Genomic DNA, 21,810 nt, shown 5'->3' on the forward strand with positions numbered 1-21,810 from the left:
CGGACTTGTGGTAGAGCTTACGGTCCCGCACGAAGACTTAATTAGCTCCTGCAATAATAATCATCAGCATCCCATGGCGGCCGGGAACATCAACTGGCCAGGTGGTGCGTTCGAGTAGCCGATCGTCCTTCGTCTGTGATTTTGATGGTTACGCGCCAGGAATATTGAAGGAAAGTCAAAGTTTCTCACCCTTAAAGATTATCATTGTCGCTCGAAATAGTGATCCCGCCGAGCGAACCAGGTGATATTATGTCAAATTAATTAACACTTCCAATACTACACGGTACATTAGGCGATAACTTTGCCTCGAATGCTGGAACCATCAACCATCAACGCCCCTCTAATTTGTCCCGACACGGCCAAGTTGGCGCTGGGATGCCCCAGGTGAAGGTGGAAGAAGTGGTGGTGATAGTCTGTTTGATCAACCAGCTTTCAGATCTCCTTGCCTGTTGCTCGATGCAGGTGAAATTTAGTGGTAAACTAATTCACTTTCCCCGAATGCTGAGCCCAGTCAGCGAGGAAGAGATTTCGGCTGTGAAAGACTACAGTTAAGATAATGTTACGAGCTTGTCAACACTTTCGTGAGTTGTTTAATAATACTGAATCGTCTTTCTGCGCTCGTTTCTTATAGCTTTTCTTTCGCTTGGATTTTGTCAGTTTCACAGTTCTGGTCAGTGCCAGACAAACAAGGGCTGCAGTTGAAAGTTGTGTTTCAAATGTGTTTATTTCATCAAATGGCAAACTCCATCTAATTTTGTATACATATTTGGAGATGAATTTATCCTCTTTTATCTACCTAGAGTGTGAGTGTGCCTTTCATGGGTGCGTCTGTGTGTGTGTGTGTGTGTGTATGTGGTTGTGTTATTTTTGTTTTGTTTTGCTATCAAAGAAACGTATCGAACATATGCGCCGGTACCGGTCGAAGCGGTTGAAGAAAACTAGCGCATGTGTCTCGTGCATTGAATGATTCAATTCCGAACCGACACCGATTCAAACCAGGGCGATCGATCGGAAGCAAAAAAGCAACGCGCAAAGGAAAATGCAGTCCGGCTTCTATTGCCACGGTATGCTTCAGTTGTTTCGCCATCGGTTCCATACGTGCGATTCCCCGGTCGGCGGATCTTACGCTCGTTCGGTTGACGCTGGGAGGGGCATTATATTCCCAGCGCCCGGCAAAAGAGCGGGAAGAAAATTTAATCCAGGCTTGCCGTCGACTACACTCGGTTGATTTGTTCTCTTTCATATTACCGAACCATTCGTTTGCGGAGGCATGCATGTGTGTTGTGCAGAGCACTTGCCTAAGGTATGTATGATGAATCAGAATGCTCGCTATGAATGAAGATATTTTCGATTTTGTCTGTACGGTTTTATTTTTGTGAGCGTGTGTGTGTGCACTGCTCGCCTTTCTTTAAGCTGCTCCCAGGACACTTAGCGTCCTAGCTCCGTGTGGTGGATGCAACGATGGGGTAAAGGTGCAGTTCGAACGGAGGTGCCGTTTTGCAGCAAATGAAACAATAAATTTCCCCGCAACTGCAGGGCACTACTGCGCGGGGAGCGCGGAAAGGTTTCGCTGGACAGTGCGACGTGTGGCCGTGCCCGGGTGCATCATCATACGTGCGAGATTCCATTTGGCGCCCGGTATGCCAAATTGCGAAACTTTGTGCTAGCTGGGATGGGTGGAAAAAACGATCGTTTCACAACGCCGGCCCGGAGCAGCGCCACGGGCCGAACGATGGGATGCCGTTGGTCGCTGCAGGATATTTCTCTGTCCACCGGAACGCCGGGAGCAGCACCGATCGCTCAGCAGGTAGAGCAAAGTGGCCAGGTGCAATAATAATAGTATGCACATGCTGCGCCGTAACGTTCGGTGACCGACGGTGCTGGGGGCCGCATTGTGCTGCATTGCCGCTGGATGCTCACCTGCAAAAGAAGGGGAAGGGTGGTGGGCGATATTTTTTTGTTGTCTTTGTTGACGGCCATTGTATGGTTGGTGTATTTTCGCTCGCGCGAATGTTTACATCACGCTCGTAAAGGCTTACAAGGGACAGATTTATTCAGAAGGTGGTTTGTTTTTGTGCAAAACAATAAACGGTAGCTAAAACGGGATCCCTGCAAAGCAACTCAATTTAATGCTGCGAAGGCATTTGCGTTTCGAGAGTTTATAGAAATAGCTATTGCACGGGTTGTTTATAATTTATATAATGGAACAGATGTAGAAGGGAGGGCGTGCAAGATTGAAAATAATATCGCTTTAAACAAATGTGTTATCTGACTACTCGTTTTTTATAATATAAATTACACGATTCGAAATTCTCCGTAAGAGTACAAGCAATGACCCCAACACAAACACGAATGAGCGTTATCTGTTGAACTCCTTTCGTTAAAGCATGATTCAGAACGTTGGTCTTAAATTCATAACTTAAGCATATCTCTAAAGATGATCCCATATTGCAGTAGCCGGTGATGCAGTACACAAACATGTGGCCTAGAAAACGATCATGTATCAGGAAGCACAACGCCTTTACCGTTTCGGTCGGCATACCACTGTGATGCATATACGGGACATGCGTCCAACATAAATAGTCCTGGATTCTCAAGCTGTCCCATAAAAAAACGGTTCTCAAACAAAGCTGGATATAAATCGAATTTTACAAGTTCCTGCTCAGGGAACTGACTCGGAGCCCGGGTGTGTTGTGTTGATTTTTTAGCTCCGTTTCACTTCACCCGAAAAGATGCGACAGGAATACGTTGATACGTGTAATCCCAGGCGCTTAAAACCAACCCAATGTCCTTGCCGTCAATAATCCGGCCCACTGTGTGCCGGGGGAGGCACTGGGCACAGACGGAAACGACCCTTATGTAAATGAGACGATGCTATTTGGAGAATTAACTTCAACCGGGTGCCTCTGGTCGAAGAAACACGCACGAGCATACGTGGGGCAGAGGTGGATAAGAAAGTTGGAAATGAAAAGTATGTATAAAAAAGTACAAAAAAAACTGAATACAACAAAATACATGCAAACGATCCAAAACGAAGCACGATCCATTTTGCCGCTACGTGCCTGCACATTCATCCATGTGGTACTTTTGTGTCTTTGTGTGTTCTGCGAGTGTGTCCAGGAGAGAGCCTCCTCTTACACATATCATGGCATTATGACGCTTCTTTACACCCATTGCAATGAAAATTGTGGTGTTTTTTCCTTCTTGCTGCTGTACGTGTGCTTCCGTTTTTTCACCCCATGCATGGTGGTCTGTATTACACTTGCTTTGTGCATTCGCAGGCTTGGAGCAGGGTTCCGTATGCAAGTGACTATGGTTCTACCTCCTGTCTTCATCGCCATCCCTCCCCTATATGATCAAATACAATTCGTATGTTGGCTCAAGTCAACCATAACTTACCACTAATTACATGAGCATAGACGCTTGCAGAGCGGGCCATCGTCGGTACACAGGTGTAGTTTCCGGTATCGCCCTGAATAGCTCGCTTTATCTTTAATCTGTGTCCGCCCGTATCCGCCGGCAAAGCAGCCACAGCACACAGCCGAAGAAGAAGAAGAAATAACCGCAGGGTCCACAAAAACGGTGCAGTGCCGGCGCGCACATGTTGGTTTGGTTTGTGTTGCGGATGCGGATTGTGGCGGAGGTCCAACATCAATATTATCGTCCAATCCCCACCCCAGGTGTGCAGGAGAGAAAAAGAGGAGGATCGAGATTAACAACCAAAGCTATCACCGAAAACCACAATTCGGAACATATTCACCACCGTCGCCCGTGGTCGTCGTCTCGGTCCCGGGTCTGGCTAGCGCCGTCAAAGGTGGAATGCAATTGTCTAGTTACCTGAACCAGTGCAACCATTGCTGGCTGGGTGATATTTGCATACTCATGTATATTACGGAGCACTCATCTCACCCTTTTAGCAGACACCCACTGGCTGCCCTGCTTAGCTACACAGTACAAACCTCCTAATTCTGCACCCATAAAACCCTTCTTTACTCGCCGAAACACTCCACCCCCAGCGCACGGGTGTGAGCGCAATCCTGGAAGAATGCACCGTTGCGTGAAGCATAAAGTTCTGGGAGCGCCTTACAAAACCGAGCTCGGTGCAGCTTTTCATCCTTGCGGGAAGTCATCATTGGCCGGAGAGGAGCCGGAAAACAAAGGTGCCGGTTGGGTTGCGTTTGAGCTGTAAGGATTTTGTTTCTGTGAAGTTTGCTAGCTGCAATTGCAGCCATGATGCAATCGTACACTCGGATAGCCGAACGGGGTTTCGTAATTGCTTTCTCTGCTTCTCGCTGTTCCTGAGACGTTCGGAATAATAATGGTAAGTTTGAGGAAGATGGGTCGGCCATGGGGTTATTTTTATGATATAGTTTCATTTCCTATTGTAGCTCACCCTGCTGGGTACATCATTGCGACTATAATTGGAGAGATATCTACTTTAAAAAGGAACAGAGCTGGACAAGAAACTTTGGATCCGAACACAGACTTCAGGGTGATTTAACTTTATCTCTTACGAAATGGCAAAGGTTGATTAACGAAACCATGCATTGTTATTTAGCTTAAAACTTGTGTGCATTGTTCAGAAACATCCAACGCCACGGTTTAGGATTGCGCTTTATCTTGAAGGGATTTCACTGAAGGCTGATAATTACAAATGAAAGGAATCATTCATTAAATTCACAATCCCTCAGCCATTCCAATATTCACAATTGTCTTCGAAGCTAGCGAATTGACCTCAGATTTCAATCACAGCCCTAACACAACACCACCGTGACGAGCTGTAACCGTTCGTGACAAGCGCCGACTAAACGACCGAGACGACGCATATCGTACGGGGACGGGTGGATGGAACTGTGCAGAAGAGGCACAGCGGCATTCTTGTTCAATTATTTCGCTCTGCTACACTTTTATTATTACCTAGATGTCAGGGCATCTGTCCAATCTGTTTCGATGGTGATCCGTCCACGATCGCCCGAATGGATGTCGTTTTCCTGTGCGAGGGGCTCCACCAGCGTGTTTCCTGCAAAGGCAACAAAACCGTACCGGCACAGAATCACGTCAGATGAGAGCGAAATAAATTAAAGACATGTCTGCAGACAGTTAGTGCTGGCGGGCAGCTGATTTCGTGAGGCGACCTGGCAGTACCTACCCTTGTACCAGAAAACCGTGCCTAGTTCGTGTGGTCCTTGCTGGATGACGCAAACCATGGTTATCTCACTGCCCGATTTTATGAATATGTCCGACGGTCCCAATATTCGTGCACGCAGCTCTGCGGTGTGGCATGGCAGGAGAAGAAACGCATAACATATAAGCTTCCGATGGTACGATACGATAATTTCAAATAGAGGGTAAAGTAACCAATCGTAGGGTGAATTGTTCCCGTGTCTGTCCAACTACTAACCTAACCTACTGCATCATTGGCATCGTTTTGGTGGCTTCAAAAGTTAATTTAGTCGAACATTGATATTTTTGGTTACGTTTGCTCTACCTCACTAGCAAGCTTACCAGTTCTGTTTGAAAAGCAAATTCCCACGAGCATTTGGAACTGCGGAAACTGCTCGCACCCGGAAGAGTTCAACACGCTAAAGTAAACTAAACTGTGTTGCGTTAGCACCATAGTTGCTTCTTTTGCAAAATGCCACAAAAAGCCCGTATCCCGTTGGGGCCGACTCGAATGAAATCATTTTCCAAATTTAAATAAACACTTTTCCAACCTCTTTTGCCTGGGCGAAAAGCGAAAGAATAAAAGAGCTGGGGGAAAATATCCCCCCCCCCTTTTGGCTGGGTATGTATGTTGGGAAACAGAAAAAAAAAACACAAATCGCCCAACATCAACAGGAATGTGTTGACTTTTCTATCCCACCACCGTTCGCCGTACAGTGCGGCGAAGTGAAATTGCGTTCGAACAACGTTTGCGAACGCTGCAGCGAAAGGCGGCACACGGCAACACCGGAAGAGAGATTTCGCATCAGAAAAGTTCGGTTTTCCGACAAACTAGCCATTTTTTTCAGACTACGTGCGTCCTGTCTGTGCGTTTGTGGGTGTGTGTGTGTGTGTGTACTCACCACCAAAACGGCACAGTTTATGTGCAGCAAAAGTGCAAGAAAGGCATCGTCTTCGAGTCCTGGCGACACTGTGCCTTTGGCAGGGCAGGAAAGATAATGCCGGGGAAGACGTCGCGTTTGCCGTGCTGAGCCGGGATGTGCAAGCTGGGAACAGCAACGGGCGAGGCAACCGACAACCGGTACGGAGATGTCGGAACCCCTTGGGCAAATATTTAAATGAAACTTCGACCGGCCGAAGCTGTGCGCAAAGCGGTGCGTTTTTGGGAAACCATTTAGGCAGATGACAACTCCCGTCCTATGGTGTCGCTCGGTGTGTTGGTATGTGTGTGTGTACTTATAGCCAGCGCTCGGAGAAAGTTTGGTGTTCGGCGTGAATGTTGTTTGGTCGTGTTGTTTGTCAACTGCCGTGGAGCGAACAACGGCAGCAGGGCAGGTCGTGTGCAAGTTTTCCAATGATTTTTTTGCCCATCCGTTTGGCGAAAATTCATGAAGCGTGAGAAAAACTAAAGCCATAAACAAACAAATTGTTTTCCGTCTGCCCAAATTGACATCTGACGTGCTCGGTGGCTGTGGGGCATGTGTACGGGTCGCAATCGGTAAACAGGTTCATTTGCCTACCGGACAGATGCTGGTCCGCTCCGATCGGTATGTGGCGTCGGTGGCATGTGGGTATCCGCTGCACAGCAGACGGCTTAGACGCCCGCTGATGGATGGGAGTGTCTATGAGCATGTTATCAACACCGACCTACATCAAATTTAACACCACATTTCGACGCCTCCGGAGCCGAAAATGAGGGTTGCGCGCGATAGCGAACGGTCACGCGTGGAGCATATTACAATGGTCGGAAAATCAATTAACCCGTCCTCTACGTACTACGGCGCACTTGGTCTCGGGCGAAAGTAAAAGCTCAGCACTTTGGCCCTATAATCCGCCACTAACTCCTATCGTTCGGGGCTTATACGGCGGGCTTTCCGTCTACCGATCCGACTGGACTCGGGTGCATGCCTGTGAACCATTTCGCACCCTCCCTCTACTGCTTTGGACACACAATGGAGCTTTCATTACGAATCACGCCGAGAGCGGCAGGGCGTTGTTACGGCACCGTAGCCGTTAAAGTGTGGTACGGCCCAAGCGGTACCCAAGCCGTCAGGTTAATGGGCAGACAGAAAACATAGAGACAGTGAAGGCTTGAGACACACTACACACACCCAATGAGTGTCTTGCTCATTTAGCCAATCAGTGTTGCTCGTAAGCAGGTTATGGTAGGGGAGTAGTGATTAAACTTTTACGCTTAGCTCCAGCACTGGGTGGCTCTAATGTGGGCCGCAAAGCACGGCCGGGACATTAAGCGGCCCACCGTATTGTTGGGCAAGTGTTACAATAATTATAATATTTTTAATTCGAAGTTTTTGCGAACTCACGTTGAAAAAATCAAGTCGAGAAAATGAAGAAATTTTTTTTCTTAAAATTCAAATTCAAACCGAATGGAACGCAAGCTACGATTATTTGAGAGAGCAATATTTCAAGGCTTCAATGCTCAAACCTTTCTTTTTGTTTTGTTCCGAGCTTCAAATTCACGTGAAATCATTATTACAACAAAATATGTAATGATATTTAAATATATCTGCTTTTGGTTCGTTCCCTGTAACTCAAGGTGTCTTTGGATACGAAGAACATGGGAACAAAATCATACAGACCAAATTGTGCTACGACGTAATATCTGACGGTATTTTAATGTAACACGCATGCCAGAAGATGCGGCACCGGGGCCATACGTACGTCCTCCTTAAAAGGTTTCGGTAACCTTTGGTATGTACGTATGCGTTTTTGAGCATGATGAAGGTGTACCCCGTTAGTGCACACTCACACACGTACAGGCATGCATATACCACTCCATCCCCATCAGGACCATAGTCGGATAGCCGAAGGACAAAGTTATTAAATTTACGTCTCAGCAGTGAGCAGTGCAAAAAAGGAAAGAAGCCAAACACGACAAGGCCAATTACGCCCTGTGGCTTTGAGCTAAACCAGTACACACACACATACACTCACATACACGGGCACCTACTACTGAGGCTCGTGTTCGCTTTTTTCGCATGAAAACTGGTGCCCCATCCGGACATCCTCGCAATCCTCCATGGGGTATGAGTTGCCGCCTGCCGACCTGTACGTTGTGAATGAAATGTGAACAGTTGTGTGCGTGAGCGGGATGCTGCTGTGCTCCTTGTTTATTTCATGCCCGGGTGAGTTTTTAAATTAAATTAGATGATTTATTCTGCAAACTTGTGCTCTACTTTCAGGCTGAAATGCATCACCTCAAAAAAGTTTTTGCCACTGAAAGCCGAGGCGTTAGCCGTTGAAAGGAAAAGGTTACCCGAGGTGATGCTGCAACAATGTGAGAAGGGTGAAGCCCAAAAGTAAAAAAAAAAATGGAGGACGCAGGGTTTTTGAGGTACCAGTTATGGTTTCTGCTGCCAGCGTTTCGCTTCTCTGACCAATTACCAATCCCACAACATAATAACCTCCGCTTGTTGTAAACTCACCAATTACATTCAACACATATGACAGGGACATTTTCGGTTCGGTGTTGATTTGGCATTCGTACACGCCCGAGTCTCGAGTTTGGGGGTATTTTATCTGCAGCGTCCAGTTGACGGAACCTTCCGGCCGTATCACCTACGGTAGTAGTGGAAGAGAAAAAAAGTAATCGGCAAACGGAAAAGGGGTCAAAATTCCACTTAAACTTCTACGTAGGGTGTGCACTAATTGATTGGATTTTCCACACCGGCACCTGCGGCCAGCCAGCCGGGAGTTGGCGTATGAGTGGTGGAAGCTGAGCTTTTTTTGTACCTAATCAATTTTGACTGTGGAGAAAGTTGTGCCCAAAACGTACCTGAAATCGTTGGTCCGAGGTGTAGGTTGATGCTCCCATCGTAAGTATATGCAGATCACGCTGCCGAATCCACGCAACCTATGCAAACCGTAAAATTCCATCAATTTATTCAGGTTTTCAATTAACACTAGCGTTTAATGAAAGATTGATGATGTATAATTTAATTACATTGTGGTGTGGCTCTATTCACGACTGCTCCAGTATCTGGACGCAGTCATCGAATAGCAGCCGCATCAGGTTTGAAACTATTTGATTAGTGTTTCATTTGATGGAAACCATTTTTGGCACGGTATGTTAAACATCAAAGGCATTTGCTTTTAGGTGAACATACGCTTTTTGCTCTGTGTAGTAGTAAATAATTGATCGTTGTCTTGTATAATGATGTACATTTTTTGTAACAAGGTTTTATATACTCCCCAAGCGGTTGTTACATTGAATAAATGGTGCTGGATGGTTCATCCTTGCTAGAACACACGTCCCTGCTCATGCTTGATTGTAGCACGTTCAGGCAGTATTTTCCAAAATTAATTTAACTTCGTTTATCGATTTCAATGTGGTGTGAGAATCGATTCTCGAGGTATCGGAAATTACGCACACGGCACAAGGTATGCCTGGGCGCAATGCGTATGGGCGAGCAAGCAGTCATTGAGCGAGCGAGAGATACAACGAGATCAACTCTCGGAACATGTTCGAGAACAAACTGGCAGCAGTACTCACATCCTGATCGCCAAGACGCTCCACCCGGCAGTGCAGGAACCCGGTCTGGCCCACGGTTACGGTGAGATTGCGCGGCACGTCAAAGTCAAAGTACGGTTGCAATGCTTCCGACTCCTCGGTCGTGGTGGTCATTATAATGCTCGAGCTGACGGAAACTGTGCGTAAGGAAGAGAGGGAGAGAGAGAGAAAGAGAGAGAGAGAGAGAGAGAGGGAAAGGAGAGAGGGGAGAAAAAACGAACAGGGCATACGTTGAGACAAAGAAAATATATGAATATTCTATAAGCGATATAGCATCCATCAGGGCAGGGGCAGAGCGTGGTTCGCAACATGATACAGACGTGCAAAAGAACAATATTGAATAAACAGCACGTTAGCAGGGCACGGTTTGACGGAGGAACCGTCTCGTAAACACACACTGTACACCTTTGCATCTGCCATGTGCGGGCGGTAAAAAAAGGAAGTAGAAAAAACTGAAAAAAAGAAATAAAAGTTTTGCTGAGCGTGGGCCCAACGCTTTTTGAAGGTAGATCGGCGTAAACGAATGCTTTCTGTGGAATCTTATAAAAATTCAGTACTGTCAGCGATAGTGAGACAATAACAAAAGGGAGGTTTAAATGAGCAGAACACTGATCAAACGATAAGCGGGACACCATCGGTGATGGTTCGAAAAACGTTCTTGAAAACAATGTAAATATCGCCCGAATTTATATTGCACACGAATTGTTGTGTACGCTTCAATGTCTGGTGCTCATATTGGAATGATTTTTTTCTTCTGTGTATTTCGGTACGACTCTACAGCTGTGAGTTTATGTAAAACGATAAATATTTGTTCATGAAATGTGAGTCAGCATTAACTCAGATATATTGGTTTTTGAAAGCAACAAAACAAAATATAACTTATTCCTATACATACGGATGTACTAAGAACGTTATACATATTTCTATTCAGTCATTAAGCTCTTTTTCATTTTGTTTCACCTTAAAATACCCTATTTGAAATAAATATTAATTTTTCATCGTTATGAAGTTATAAAACAATCAAATTTGAACCGGAACCTGAGTATTGGTATTGAGAAATATTTTGGAGATATTATTGGATAAACATTGTCTTTTAAAAGTATTATTAGGAAAATACATAAACGAAAATTTTAAGAATGTTAAGAATTTAATTGCAATTGCTATTGTTCACAGCAATGAACGAAAAACTCATCCGTTGCAGTAACCAAGTACGATTTTAAAGGCATATTATTTTTAAAATATAAAATAATAACAGTGGTACAGATTGCAATCCAACAACAATATTACTAGATGTTGATAGTAGCAGATCAAGGAAAATAACAATAATAATCATAATACAGTAAGTTCTGTTGCTTTGAAATCAAAGTTGCTGGGGTTGCATATCTCTAATAAGAAAACAAAAAGACAGATACGTACCCCAAATGATACATGATGCTCGTAGAACATTTTCTATGTGCATTTTCGGTGTGCACGACTTGCTATTACGGTTTCTTGGCGCTTAGTTGTTGTGTCATGAACTTTACTTTGAGTTGCCAATGCCATGCTGATTGGGGGCCAATTGTATATTGTGACTAGATGTCGGCATTTCTTTCCGTCATCGCAGAGAGATTAGAACGATGTTGGATGTATATAGCTGTAAAAGAAAAACACAAAAAACATTTCCTTTAAGAGCTAAATCATGCAGTTGAGTTGATTATTAATCAAAAGATTTAAATTTTATCATTTATTTAATCACTTTTATGCTATTACATACTTAGTTACAATGTGTAGCTATGGTACTAATAGCCTTACTACTAATAACTACTTATATTAAATAGCTTAGCAGCTGAAACAATCCAGCAAAACCTTGATGTGTCCCCAAACGTCTGGGGCCATTTCCTGGAACGTTTTCGATTTCGAGGTTATGAAAACAATTAGAGCGTAACACTATAAGTGAAGCTTTTGCTCAGGTCACCAGAAGCGAGTGGAGTGAAAATAGCTGCAAAACGAGCAGAAAAGCAGCGACGATTCAATCTTCTATTTTCAGCTCCTGGTTGCCATTTTCTAGCCTGGGATCCAGTGTTAGCTATTTGGCACCGAACACATTCTGCCCAGGCGTCATTTAGCTTTACTGGAGAGCCCTTTTCCGGTTTCTGGGCCGGGCCAGTGATAGTGATCAAATTATTGTGCGACAGGCGGGAATGCTCTGGGCACCTATTTTAGCACCTTTCGTGTGAAAATTGGGAATAGAAGATGCTACCACCGACACGATTGTGCTTTTTGCCGGTGAACGGCCGCAAAGGTGTAGACGGAAAAAGTTGTTCGTGTCCGTTAGAAAGGGTGTCCGGTTGCGAAAGCGGGTACAGTTCTTAAACATTCTTTGCCAAATAATTTGCCAAAAATGTTTTTGTTGTGTGTGTGTTGTCAATGTTTGTCAATGTTTGCAACCAACTCGTTCTGATGGGTGTTGAAAATACTTTTACATTTTTTTTGAAAATCGTTCTCCATAAAATATCGCTGCAAAGCGCTGAACAATGGAAAATGAAAAGAAACCAATTATGGATGCACAAAACGAATCCGCTGGAAGCAATCAAACGTATTTTCGATGAAAGCATTCCCAACGCTAAACAGTGCACTACCATTTTACATCCCTAACGAGTGTAGGATGTGATTTCGAAGCAAACATGTTTACATAAGAATGCCACATCAAGGGAACAGAGCCGAGTGAACAAACAATTTTGACGAACAAAAAGCTGTCTCTGCATCGAACAACCGAACAGTAAGAGAAAAAAAACACACAATCCTCAGTGAAAACCTCAAAGCTGCTGCAGAAAGCTCGTCTATCCACTGGTTGTAACGAGTACGTCGATGTTGTACGGAATAAAGACACAATATACCGCTTGCCGCACCACGTTTTGCCTATCAAAGCCGGATATCTCATTGATGTACATCGAGTAATTGAGTTGGTCGCCACTTTGTCGCCTTCCGGACCATTTGAGAGCGTGTTACGGTGGGTTCGCAAAAAAAGCCCCTCACTTTGGTGAAGGATAGTCGAAGCGCATCGAACAGCGTACCGGCAAAGCTCTACCATCCGCTCCCCCGACAATGGCAGTTGTGGCAGATTTGCCGTACACACTGCGACGTATTGCATCACCAGCGATGTCTACAATTGTGCTGAATACACCCGCGGCCCAGGAGATGCGGGTCCGACATTTTGTTGGTTCGACATTGTATTGCGCGTTGCCGTACGCTCGTTTCGACTTTACCAATAAATAGCAATGTGCTCGGCAACTGCTCGATAAATAAAGCGTTTGCCTTGTACGAGTGCTCTTCGCCTTCGCTATTGCTTCGCCGGACGGATATCCCGGATGGCTTCGCGCCTATTATCTTCCGCGGCTGGGCCGTCCGGAAATTTATTGGCGCGCACGGAAATCGATATGTTACATTTGTTCGCTTGTTTTTATTTTATTTTTAACACTGTTGTTTTCGTGCGCTCCAACGATTCCCTGTATCTTAATGCGTTTATCAGTAGGGGTAGGTTGGTGTGTGTGTGTGTTTTTTGTGTTGTTCTGTACTCATTCTACACATTCTCCCCCTGTAGTTCAAGGCGAAAAGCAGTCAACAGCGGCCGGTTTTCTTCTCGCGGTTCGCTGCAGGTTTGTTTTGCAGCGTGGCGGCTAGAAATAAGATGGGCCTATAAAATTCATTGGAACCCAGCGGTGATAAAAGGCACGACCGTGAAGCAAGGATGGAACGGGCAGCTACACAACCTTGTATATGTCAGGGATGGCACGTGGGCAAGGACGAGAGCAGGACGGCATGTTTTATGATTTGTGAGTCGATCGTAACCTAGAGCCCAGCAGCACATCGTTGTGCGTTTGGGGCACAGTGTCAAACAACAAGGTTGTCAACGAATGTAACGGAAAGCAATGCGGGCGGCTTCCGATACGCACTGGATGTGATCAACAGGGTGGAAGATGATTGTAACGACACTATCAAAGATTTAGTGCTTTGCATCGGAATTGAATTGTATCGGTTCGTTGGTGAAAGCGGTACTTCCGATCGCTGACATGTCAAGTGATCGGAGAGATGAATAATTAGAAGCCGAATGTGCAAGCTTTCAATATCATTTCAAAGTACGCTATGTGCCATTGAAATTGAATAAAAATACATTGTTATCTTCAAAACTGGCTGCTGTGGAAAACAAGAACGTAAGTGTTTAGTGACATAATATAGGATTTAATACATCGACAATTTAAACAAAAAAAAAATTGTTTCGTAAATTGTTGAGGATTCATTTTTATTACTCTGGAAAACTGTTGCTATAGTTTTATATTTGGTTAAGGAAATAAAAAAAAAGTATTCTAAATCCAAAGTATATCTCTGAATCCCAGAATTATAAATGAAACTAAGAGAAAGATTAAGTATTGAGCAACAATAACCACGAGGAAGCTTAAAGCTTTCTGCGTGTAGTCAAGCCTTAAAATTGTGTAGGATTCTACGATTTATTAAAAAAAAATCAAACATCTCATAATGTGATAGTCATTATCATAGATCTTCTACAGACATTTGTTAATTTCACAAAGACGACTTCAGCTGTACATATATGTAGCTTAGCTGTGCATTGAGTTACATAAAACTTACTTAAAAGCTCATGCTAAACAAATCTAACATTTTCAGTGCAAAATTTTGATAGCCTAAAATTATCGTTTGATGTCCAATAGAAAAACTTAACTTGGATTGATGTTTTTGCATCCAAATCTGATGTATTAAAAAAAAGTCATGTTGTACTAATTGCTCCCTCACAATGCAAGTTGTGCAATTTTATTTATCTACTTCATATATGTTGGACATATTTAATAAAAATTCAACTAAATATTGGTATTAAACAGAGGTAATTATCACTTGAAACTATTATTTTTAGGAACGTATTCTTTTTTAACATAAATAACTCAGCCATATTTTTAGAATGCTAAAAGGCGCATTTAGTTTACTGATACTACAAGACAATCCTGGATATGGAACGTTGGACTTGCAGACGTTCCTTACCAGACATTTTATATGTTCTATAAATACCGTATCCAAGCAGCGACTACTTCAGCTGAAAAATGCTTGCTGTAAAGCTCAAAAAAGTTATTCCATAGCAATAAAAACCAACGCAAAAAAAGGTTCATTGTTCGAGGTGAATGAAATTTCGGACACAGCTCAGGTCATCCGTGGTTCTTACTTTCTCAAAAGTCACACATTCCTACTCTACGCGAATCAAACTGGATCCCATTTTCCATCAGTCTATTTTTATCCACTTTTATATTCTTCTTTCCCTCCCATCGTATATCCTCTCTTGGGTTTCTAACGCGATAGTACAAAACCATTATAGGAAAAAGATTTAATTTCAGATAAAAGAATCGCAACATTTTTACATGTTCCAGGTACTGGAAAAGCATATTTTTGCTTTTTGCCGTCCCTGCTCGCCAACATCCGTCATTTGCGGGAAGGCAGAACGCATCCTGCGCTTGGGCTATTAGCTAAAATTCTAGCGAACGGAAACGAGCGTTATGATGGACATTAAAAATTACGTTAATGTGATCCCCGACGGGTCAACCATGGTGTAGCGTTTGTCATATCCAGCCGGTTGGTAATGTGCTCATTTGCATGCGTAGCGTGCGGAAGAGTCCTCGCATACTCCATTAGTGGGCAAATTAAGTGAACCTAAAACATAAGTGCTTCCAGAAGCTCACGATGTAAACATCTTGCGTCTGTGAAAGCGACTGGACCGCTGGGTATGGGGCCGTAAATGGATTTTCGTTTTCATTTTATGCCGTGAAATCAGATAAGGTTTGCTAAATAAAACAGCTCATTTGTCTGCAATTGACGTTTATTATAAAAAAGCTCCTTTCGAAAAAAAAGTCTTACATTTCCTGCATTAAAGTTTACTTTATGCGTTAGAGCACAAATATTAGAAAATTACTGCTTTGTTCTATTGTTAAACTTATTTTAGTTCTTTTTATTGTTTTAAATATAATGTCAATTAAAAAACACACTAGTCCTTGCTCACGGCGATGTTAATACTAAAAAAACAAAAACAAACATTTCATGAAATACTTACTTCTCTTTACGATGTGTTTTATTTAAATTCTTCTTTTATTTTATTTCAATCTGAAAGGCTCTTAGTATGTTTTCTCAGGCATGATACAAGAACCAAACACTCCTTTGTTGTTTAATCCAGTATGAACTACACTTTATCCGATCACAATTACAACTCCGTTTCGCAAACAACACTAAAGAGATAGGTTTTGCTGTGTCGAATATATTGAATGCACTTCCCACAGTCACTTCCACTGTAATCCATTAGTTGATAATTACGACGATGCATTCCCATCTGACGCTATTTGCTGTCTCTTTCGATGTGGCAAAGATATTCTTGATTCTGTCACTCCCATATGCAACTCAATCAATATGGTATCGAGAAGTGCATCATGCTTGGTACGCTCCATTCAATGAAACAATCATCACAACGAAAATTTAATTATCCACCAACCAGTCGCACGATCTTGAGTGATTTGCTTTGCAGTGCTTGAGTACGATTTGGACACAAGTGACGTTTCGTTCAATATCACTACGAAAACTTTCAATAACCACACACTGCGTATTTCCATCCACTAGGTCACATTTTTAGTATTATTTTTCTACTTCTCTTAGCTCTTCTCACTACGAATAGCCATGCAGTTAGGATAGCAGAATTGGTATTTCAAAATCGATTCGAGCACGGTTCATATACGTGTCAACTTCTACCGACTACGGGCGCTACACTGAGCCGTAGCTGTCATCTGAGCAGTTTTCTTAGCCGCCCTATTACTTCGATGCCAATTTTCTGCTGAACGCTGGAAAATGATCAACAAACCTGCTCACCAAGCTCGCTCTCAGCTGCTCTCACGCCATTTGATTGTCATCTCTTGGAATTGTTCCTCTCGCAGCGCATCGTTTGCGAGAAAGCACTCATGAGTTGCCTTTTCGCTGCTCTTGTTGAGGTAGGCTAAATCCAAGAGGAGCAAAGAAGCTGCATGTTGTTCCCTATGCTACCCAGCTTCTTCAGTTGAATTTCCTAACACAAGCACTCAAACGCTCGTTGCATTTGAAGTGAGCACCAATGAAATGCTTGCAGCATCCGTTAACGTTCGGAAAACCTTGCCATCAGTTTTGACCTTTCTCACTGGTTGAAATCTAGAGCGAATGGAATATGGCTTTAATGATGTATGGATTATTCCTAAGGTTGGTGTAGGTTTGGGTTTACCTGCTTTGGTAAACACTTTTGTGAAGTCAACTTAAACAAGAGCAAATAATCGTGCAATCTTGAAATATTGAAATATCACAAAGATTGTTTTCTTTACTATATTTTAAATAAAAGAATAGTATTATTAAAAAAAATAATTTTAATTAAGAACTGATCTTTTTATAAATTATTCTTTTTACTTTCAGAAGTCGTAATTTAAGATTGTCGTATATATATTGTTCATTATTATTCTTCAGGCAAAGTTATTTGTAAAGATAAAAAAGTAAATTATATTAAGATCTTTTAGAGAGGTTTTAACACTGTTATAGTGTTCTTTAAAGCATGTTATTTCAGTCTACATTATGTATCATTAATATATACAAGGGTAATTCTTAATTTATCGTTATTGATTTAGGTTGAGCATGGTTTAGTATACCCTAATAATTTCTTTCAGCATAGTCTACTGATTTTATCTGCCCGAAGAACATCGAAGAAAAGGAACCAAATTTATGTTGGGTAAAATGTCAGGTTTGCAACACACTATGAATTTTCTCCAATATTATTTACTGTTGTTGACATAAGGAAACCCGATTACTGCGGGCCAAATCTTTAGGATTTACTGAAAATTTACTAGCACGGAAATGTAGGATTGATGAGTTGTCTTACTTCCTTCGAACCATTAACAGAAACTTGTTTTTGGTTGTGGACAGTTTTGGTGTTTTTTTACAGAATATGCTACTTTCAGAATGGTAGTGATGCTAGTATTTACCATACGATTAATTTATTTGTATTGGAATCATGAATGTTATATTTTTACGTAATTTCACGCATATTGTATTGCCAGATTATATGCATTGTCATGCATGTTTAAGAAGTAAATTAATTAAGCATAAAATCTCACATTTCAATGGGATGATTTACATTACAGAAGTAATGGAGGCGCATGGTCTTTTACTGAAACACCAATAATCTTTTCAGGTAAAGTTCATTCAAAGAATTTTCAGCCTTTTTTCATAGCATAATATTTTTCCGCTTTTTGCTACGAAAAACGGAACTTTTGCAATCATTATGACTATACACTCGTCCGGATCATTTTCACGAGTTATCATTGGTGCAATACCGTAGTTCTCGCACGAGCAGAGTGATGATTTAATCGGTTTAATAAGCTTATCACCAACTACCTATCAACAATGGGTGACAGTTGTTGCCGAACGTTGAAACGAAATCAATCAATTATAATATTTGCATGCATTATGGTAATTTTATCAATGATGATTGGCTTGGAGACTGAATTACAAATAATACAGGGAAAGGTAGTGAAATCTTGAGTAAAAAAAACTGCAAAATTGAATTTGTCATAAAAACTTGAAATACATCAATTGTGAGAAAAATACAGCCATTTCAAGATTTGTTTGTGTATAGTTGTTACGTTACTTATATGGTGTATTTTTAACTGGATTATTGTCATTGCAACAAATCTGATATAATCTGGTCGTGGAGCACTTAATGCAATTTTTCCGCACGACATGCAGTATGCAGCATGTGCTTTATTGTGTGATGGCATGCTTGATGAATGTATTCTCCGAGAATGCTGTCCCGAATGAGCATTTCGTGACCGGATGCTTCCCACCAGGCGGCTTTTGAAACGAATTGGGGGCACAAACAACGTTTCCGATGCCAAATTATTACACGTGGGTAATTGCAATCACCATAAATAAGCTTTTATCCAGCATCCTGACATCGGCCAATCGATACCAAGCTTTTCACTTTCGCAAAGGAGACGAAAATAATCTTGCACTTTCTCGTAGCGGCTGGTACAGCAGCTACAACGCGCAAAACGCAAGCAATGGGGTCGTTGAAAGAGGGTAGAGCGATGGACGATGAGAGCATAACTGTGTCGATGGTAAATGTGAGCAAATATTTGCATGCATTTGGGGCGAAATGACGTCGAATGTTGTGTTGTGGAAGCTTAAGGGTAAAAGCCAGACGAGCGATTGCCAAATAACGACTTATCTTATCGCACATAATACAACCGTGGTGGAGTGGACGGTACCCGCCAACACAAGGGCAATTCTTGTGCAAGGGGCGATGGGTGAGGATAGGCGGACAAATGGGTTCGATGGATGCCTTGGTTTGATTTAGAGTGCATGTATCGAGAGCATTTGGCAAGAGTCAATGTTATGAAAGCGATAATGTGTGCTTTGCAAGCATGGATATCGAAAATCGTTAGCATGAGGATGAGGGCATTCATGGGGAACATTTGAGGACAGCTGCTCGAAGTGAGAATGAGAGATGCTATTTTGTGGTGCCGGTGCATTACTTGCTACAAGTGCGTCGATGTATTTGGAAAACAGTTTTATCACACTCACAAATATATATTCATAATGTATAAAGTCATAGTTTTGTTTAAAAACCATTATCTTGATGAATCTATAGGTCGGTAACTTGCGAAATACTCGAAATAAAAATGGTACCATTACGCTAAACATGTTGAGGACCAAACAAAACACCGGTAAAATACAGGAAGCTTTCCACACGCTCGTTGATGTAAAATCGATTAACGTTCTGTCTACATCGTCATCATGTTCGGCTTAAATGTTGGTGGTCGTTTTTGAGCACCGCAAGCTTTCTTTAGTTCGCGGTTGCATTCTTATTCAAACTGTGCTCACACTCCTACCCCTCGTAGTTCCATACCCCTGTGGGAGCTTTTACCATTGATGTTCACCGAAGGTGTGGTGCCATATCGTTATGCTGGCTGTGGCGGTTTTGATACAGGTCTCTGTACGACCGCTTCGGCAATCAGCATTTTATGGTAGCTTCGAGTCACATTACTGTAAAAGTTTTCCTGATTCGTTTGGATGTGTTTTTGATCTGCTCCTTTCGTTTCGTTCCGTGTACGGCAGTTATGTGATACACCTTAAGGAAGAAGCACTTAGCATTATGCTCGTTATTTCGAAAGAATCTACTTCAAATGGTCTTTACAAAACGCATTCAATAATGTTTGAGAAAGCATCTCTCTTCCAGTTTATAGGGATTTATTGGAGCAAAAGAATAAAAATGAAAATTTTTACATTACGACATCGATACTACATTTGTGTGAATATGGCAACTGTTAACAAGCAGCTCTAATAGCAGAAATCAACATAGGTTCCATGCATAAAACAAGCATTGTCTTGATCGCTATCGCTTTACCACATCGAAATAGACAAGAAACAGTCCCATCACGCAGAACATGCCAATGTCTCGAAACACAGCGAGAAGCGTAAACTTCCAATTGCAATTCTTATCTGATCCAAGATTTTCTACCAAAGACGAAGATACATGAAGCCACTTCCATTAGCGTTGGCCAACGTTGGGTGCGCCTATAGCTTTTCCACTCCCACCAGCACCTATCTCGCCGTGCCATCGAGTGGATCGAAGCGCGCGCTAAAGGGAATCACTGCCGGAGCGAAAGTATTTGCATACAATCAACAATTTATGACGAAAATGGATTTCAATAATGCGAAATACATTGCAATTGACCCCCGGGGGCCCGTGGTGCTGCAAGCTGGGCAGGATCTCGGGGCTTTTATTTCCGATTCCCCCGAGAAGAACGCAAGTGAGTTAGTACTGCTACTTCTCGCCAGAAGCTTCGAACAGTGCCGGTGGGTTGAGCGAAAAGGATTAAAGGATCGGGCGCAAGGTCTGGGCGCACATGCGAAACCGAGAGACAGTTTGGTGAGCTTCCGCTCGAAGGCGGATGCTGCCGATGGTCTTTCGTCTGTTTTTCATTGCATACCGGGTGGGTTAGCTTCATCAGCTTCAGAGGATGGAAAGCTGTGTATCAATAAAACGTTATCTTTGAATTTCATTGCATTTCGTAGTTGTTGTTGCAGGGTTTTTTTTTATCGTTATGTGTGCGTTGATTTTGATTCAATTGAATCAATTGATTTAGCCGCTAAAAGTAGTATGAAATTTGATTACAAATATTCGCTAGTAAGATCTGTTTTCCTTTGCAATCGAGAACGAATACGACTGCTTAATGAGTATTTATAACTTTTTGCTTTGTTTAAAGAACATAAACGTACAATCTATTTTCTTTCAAATCCATCCATCAAAAACCAAATCAGCAAAGCTCTAGAATCGCCCATGCCTTACTTCATAGGCTATGGCAACAAGCAAATACTTTCTCTCAAACTAGGCTTCTCAAGCTATTTATGCCTTAATTGAACGTATCGGTACGAAAGCATGCGTTGAACAGCTGTCAACCTGTCTAGCGTGTTACTTCATCGACACGGAACAAATAATATTGTTCTCCATGTTACCTGAGTATAAGGCTGACATGTCTCGCAGAACGTTGTTTAAAAATGTCAAAGTCTGAGCTGTTTTATATAGAACCGTCGTGACAACATGCTAGCTTCATCTTGAGATATTTTTAATCCATACTCCGTAGGCGGGATTGTGGGTTTTTCGGATTGTGAGTGATAGACCATGTGTTGCTTAAGGGTGTTGAAAGGAAGGTTTAATATTATTTTTTAAACAAGAAGACGTCAACCAACCAAGGAAGTTTTTCCAATAATCGATGAAAAAAGTAAGTTCAAAAGTAACGATTTGATTACTGTTGGAGTAAAACAAAAGCCATCATACTTTAACTATAGAAATTTAGAACTTTAGAACACCTTTTGTGAAAAATCCAAAGAAAGCAAAATTTATCTCTTCATTCCACAGCTTTGACTAACTTACTGTAGCATTAGTTGCTGAAATCAACACCACGTGGTCGCGCCGCTCGTTAAGCTGAGATTCAAAATCGCAAACAGAACGAGTTTAAAGTTAATCGCCATACATCAATTGTTAAGTCTATCGAGTTATCCAATGAATGCATACGATT

General features: G+C 42.3%; 1 protein-coding gene across 1 annotated transcript; it reads right to left on the reverse strand.

Annotated features, from left to right (window-relative positions):
* Window positions 1-698: 698 nt before the first annotated feature.
* LOC120951824 (zwei Ig domain protein zig-8-like) lies at window positions 699-16,503 on the reverse strand. The gene is made up of 9 exons (XM_040370782.2): window positions 15,780-16,503; window positions 11,111-11,327; window positions 9,677-9,831; window positions 8,960-9,037; window positions 8,610-8,742; window positions 5,150-5,269; window positions 4,918-5,020; window positions 3,400-3,497; window positions 699-1,920 (listed from the first exon to the last, which is right to left on the reverse strand). The coding sequence occupies exons 2-9, from the start codon at window positions 11,151-11,153 to the stop codon at window positions 1,664-1,666; spliced, it is 987 nt and encodes a 328-aa protein (XP_040226716.2). The 5' UTR covers window positions 11,154-11,327; window positions 15,780-16,503; the 3' UTR covers window positions 699-1,663.
* Window positions 16,504-21,810: the final 5,307 nt, after the last annotated feature.

This window comes from Anopheles coluzzii, chromosome 2 (genome assembly GCF_943734685.1).
Source record: "Anopheles coluzzii chromosome 2, AcolN3, whole genome shotgun sequence".
Lineage (NCBI taxonomy): Eukaryota > Metazoa > Arthropoda > Insecta > Diptera > Culicidae > Anopheles > Anopheles coluzzii.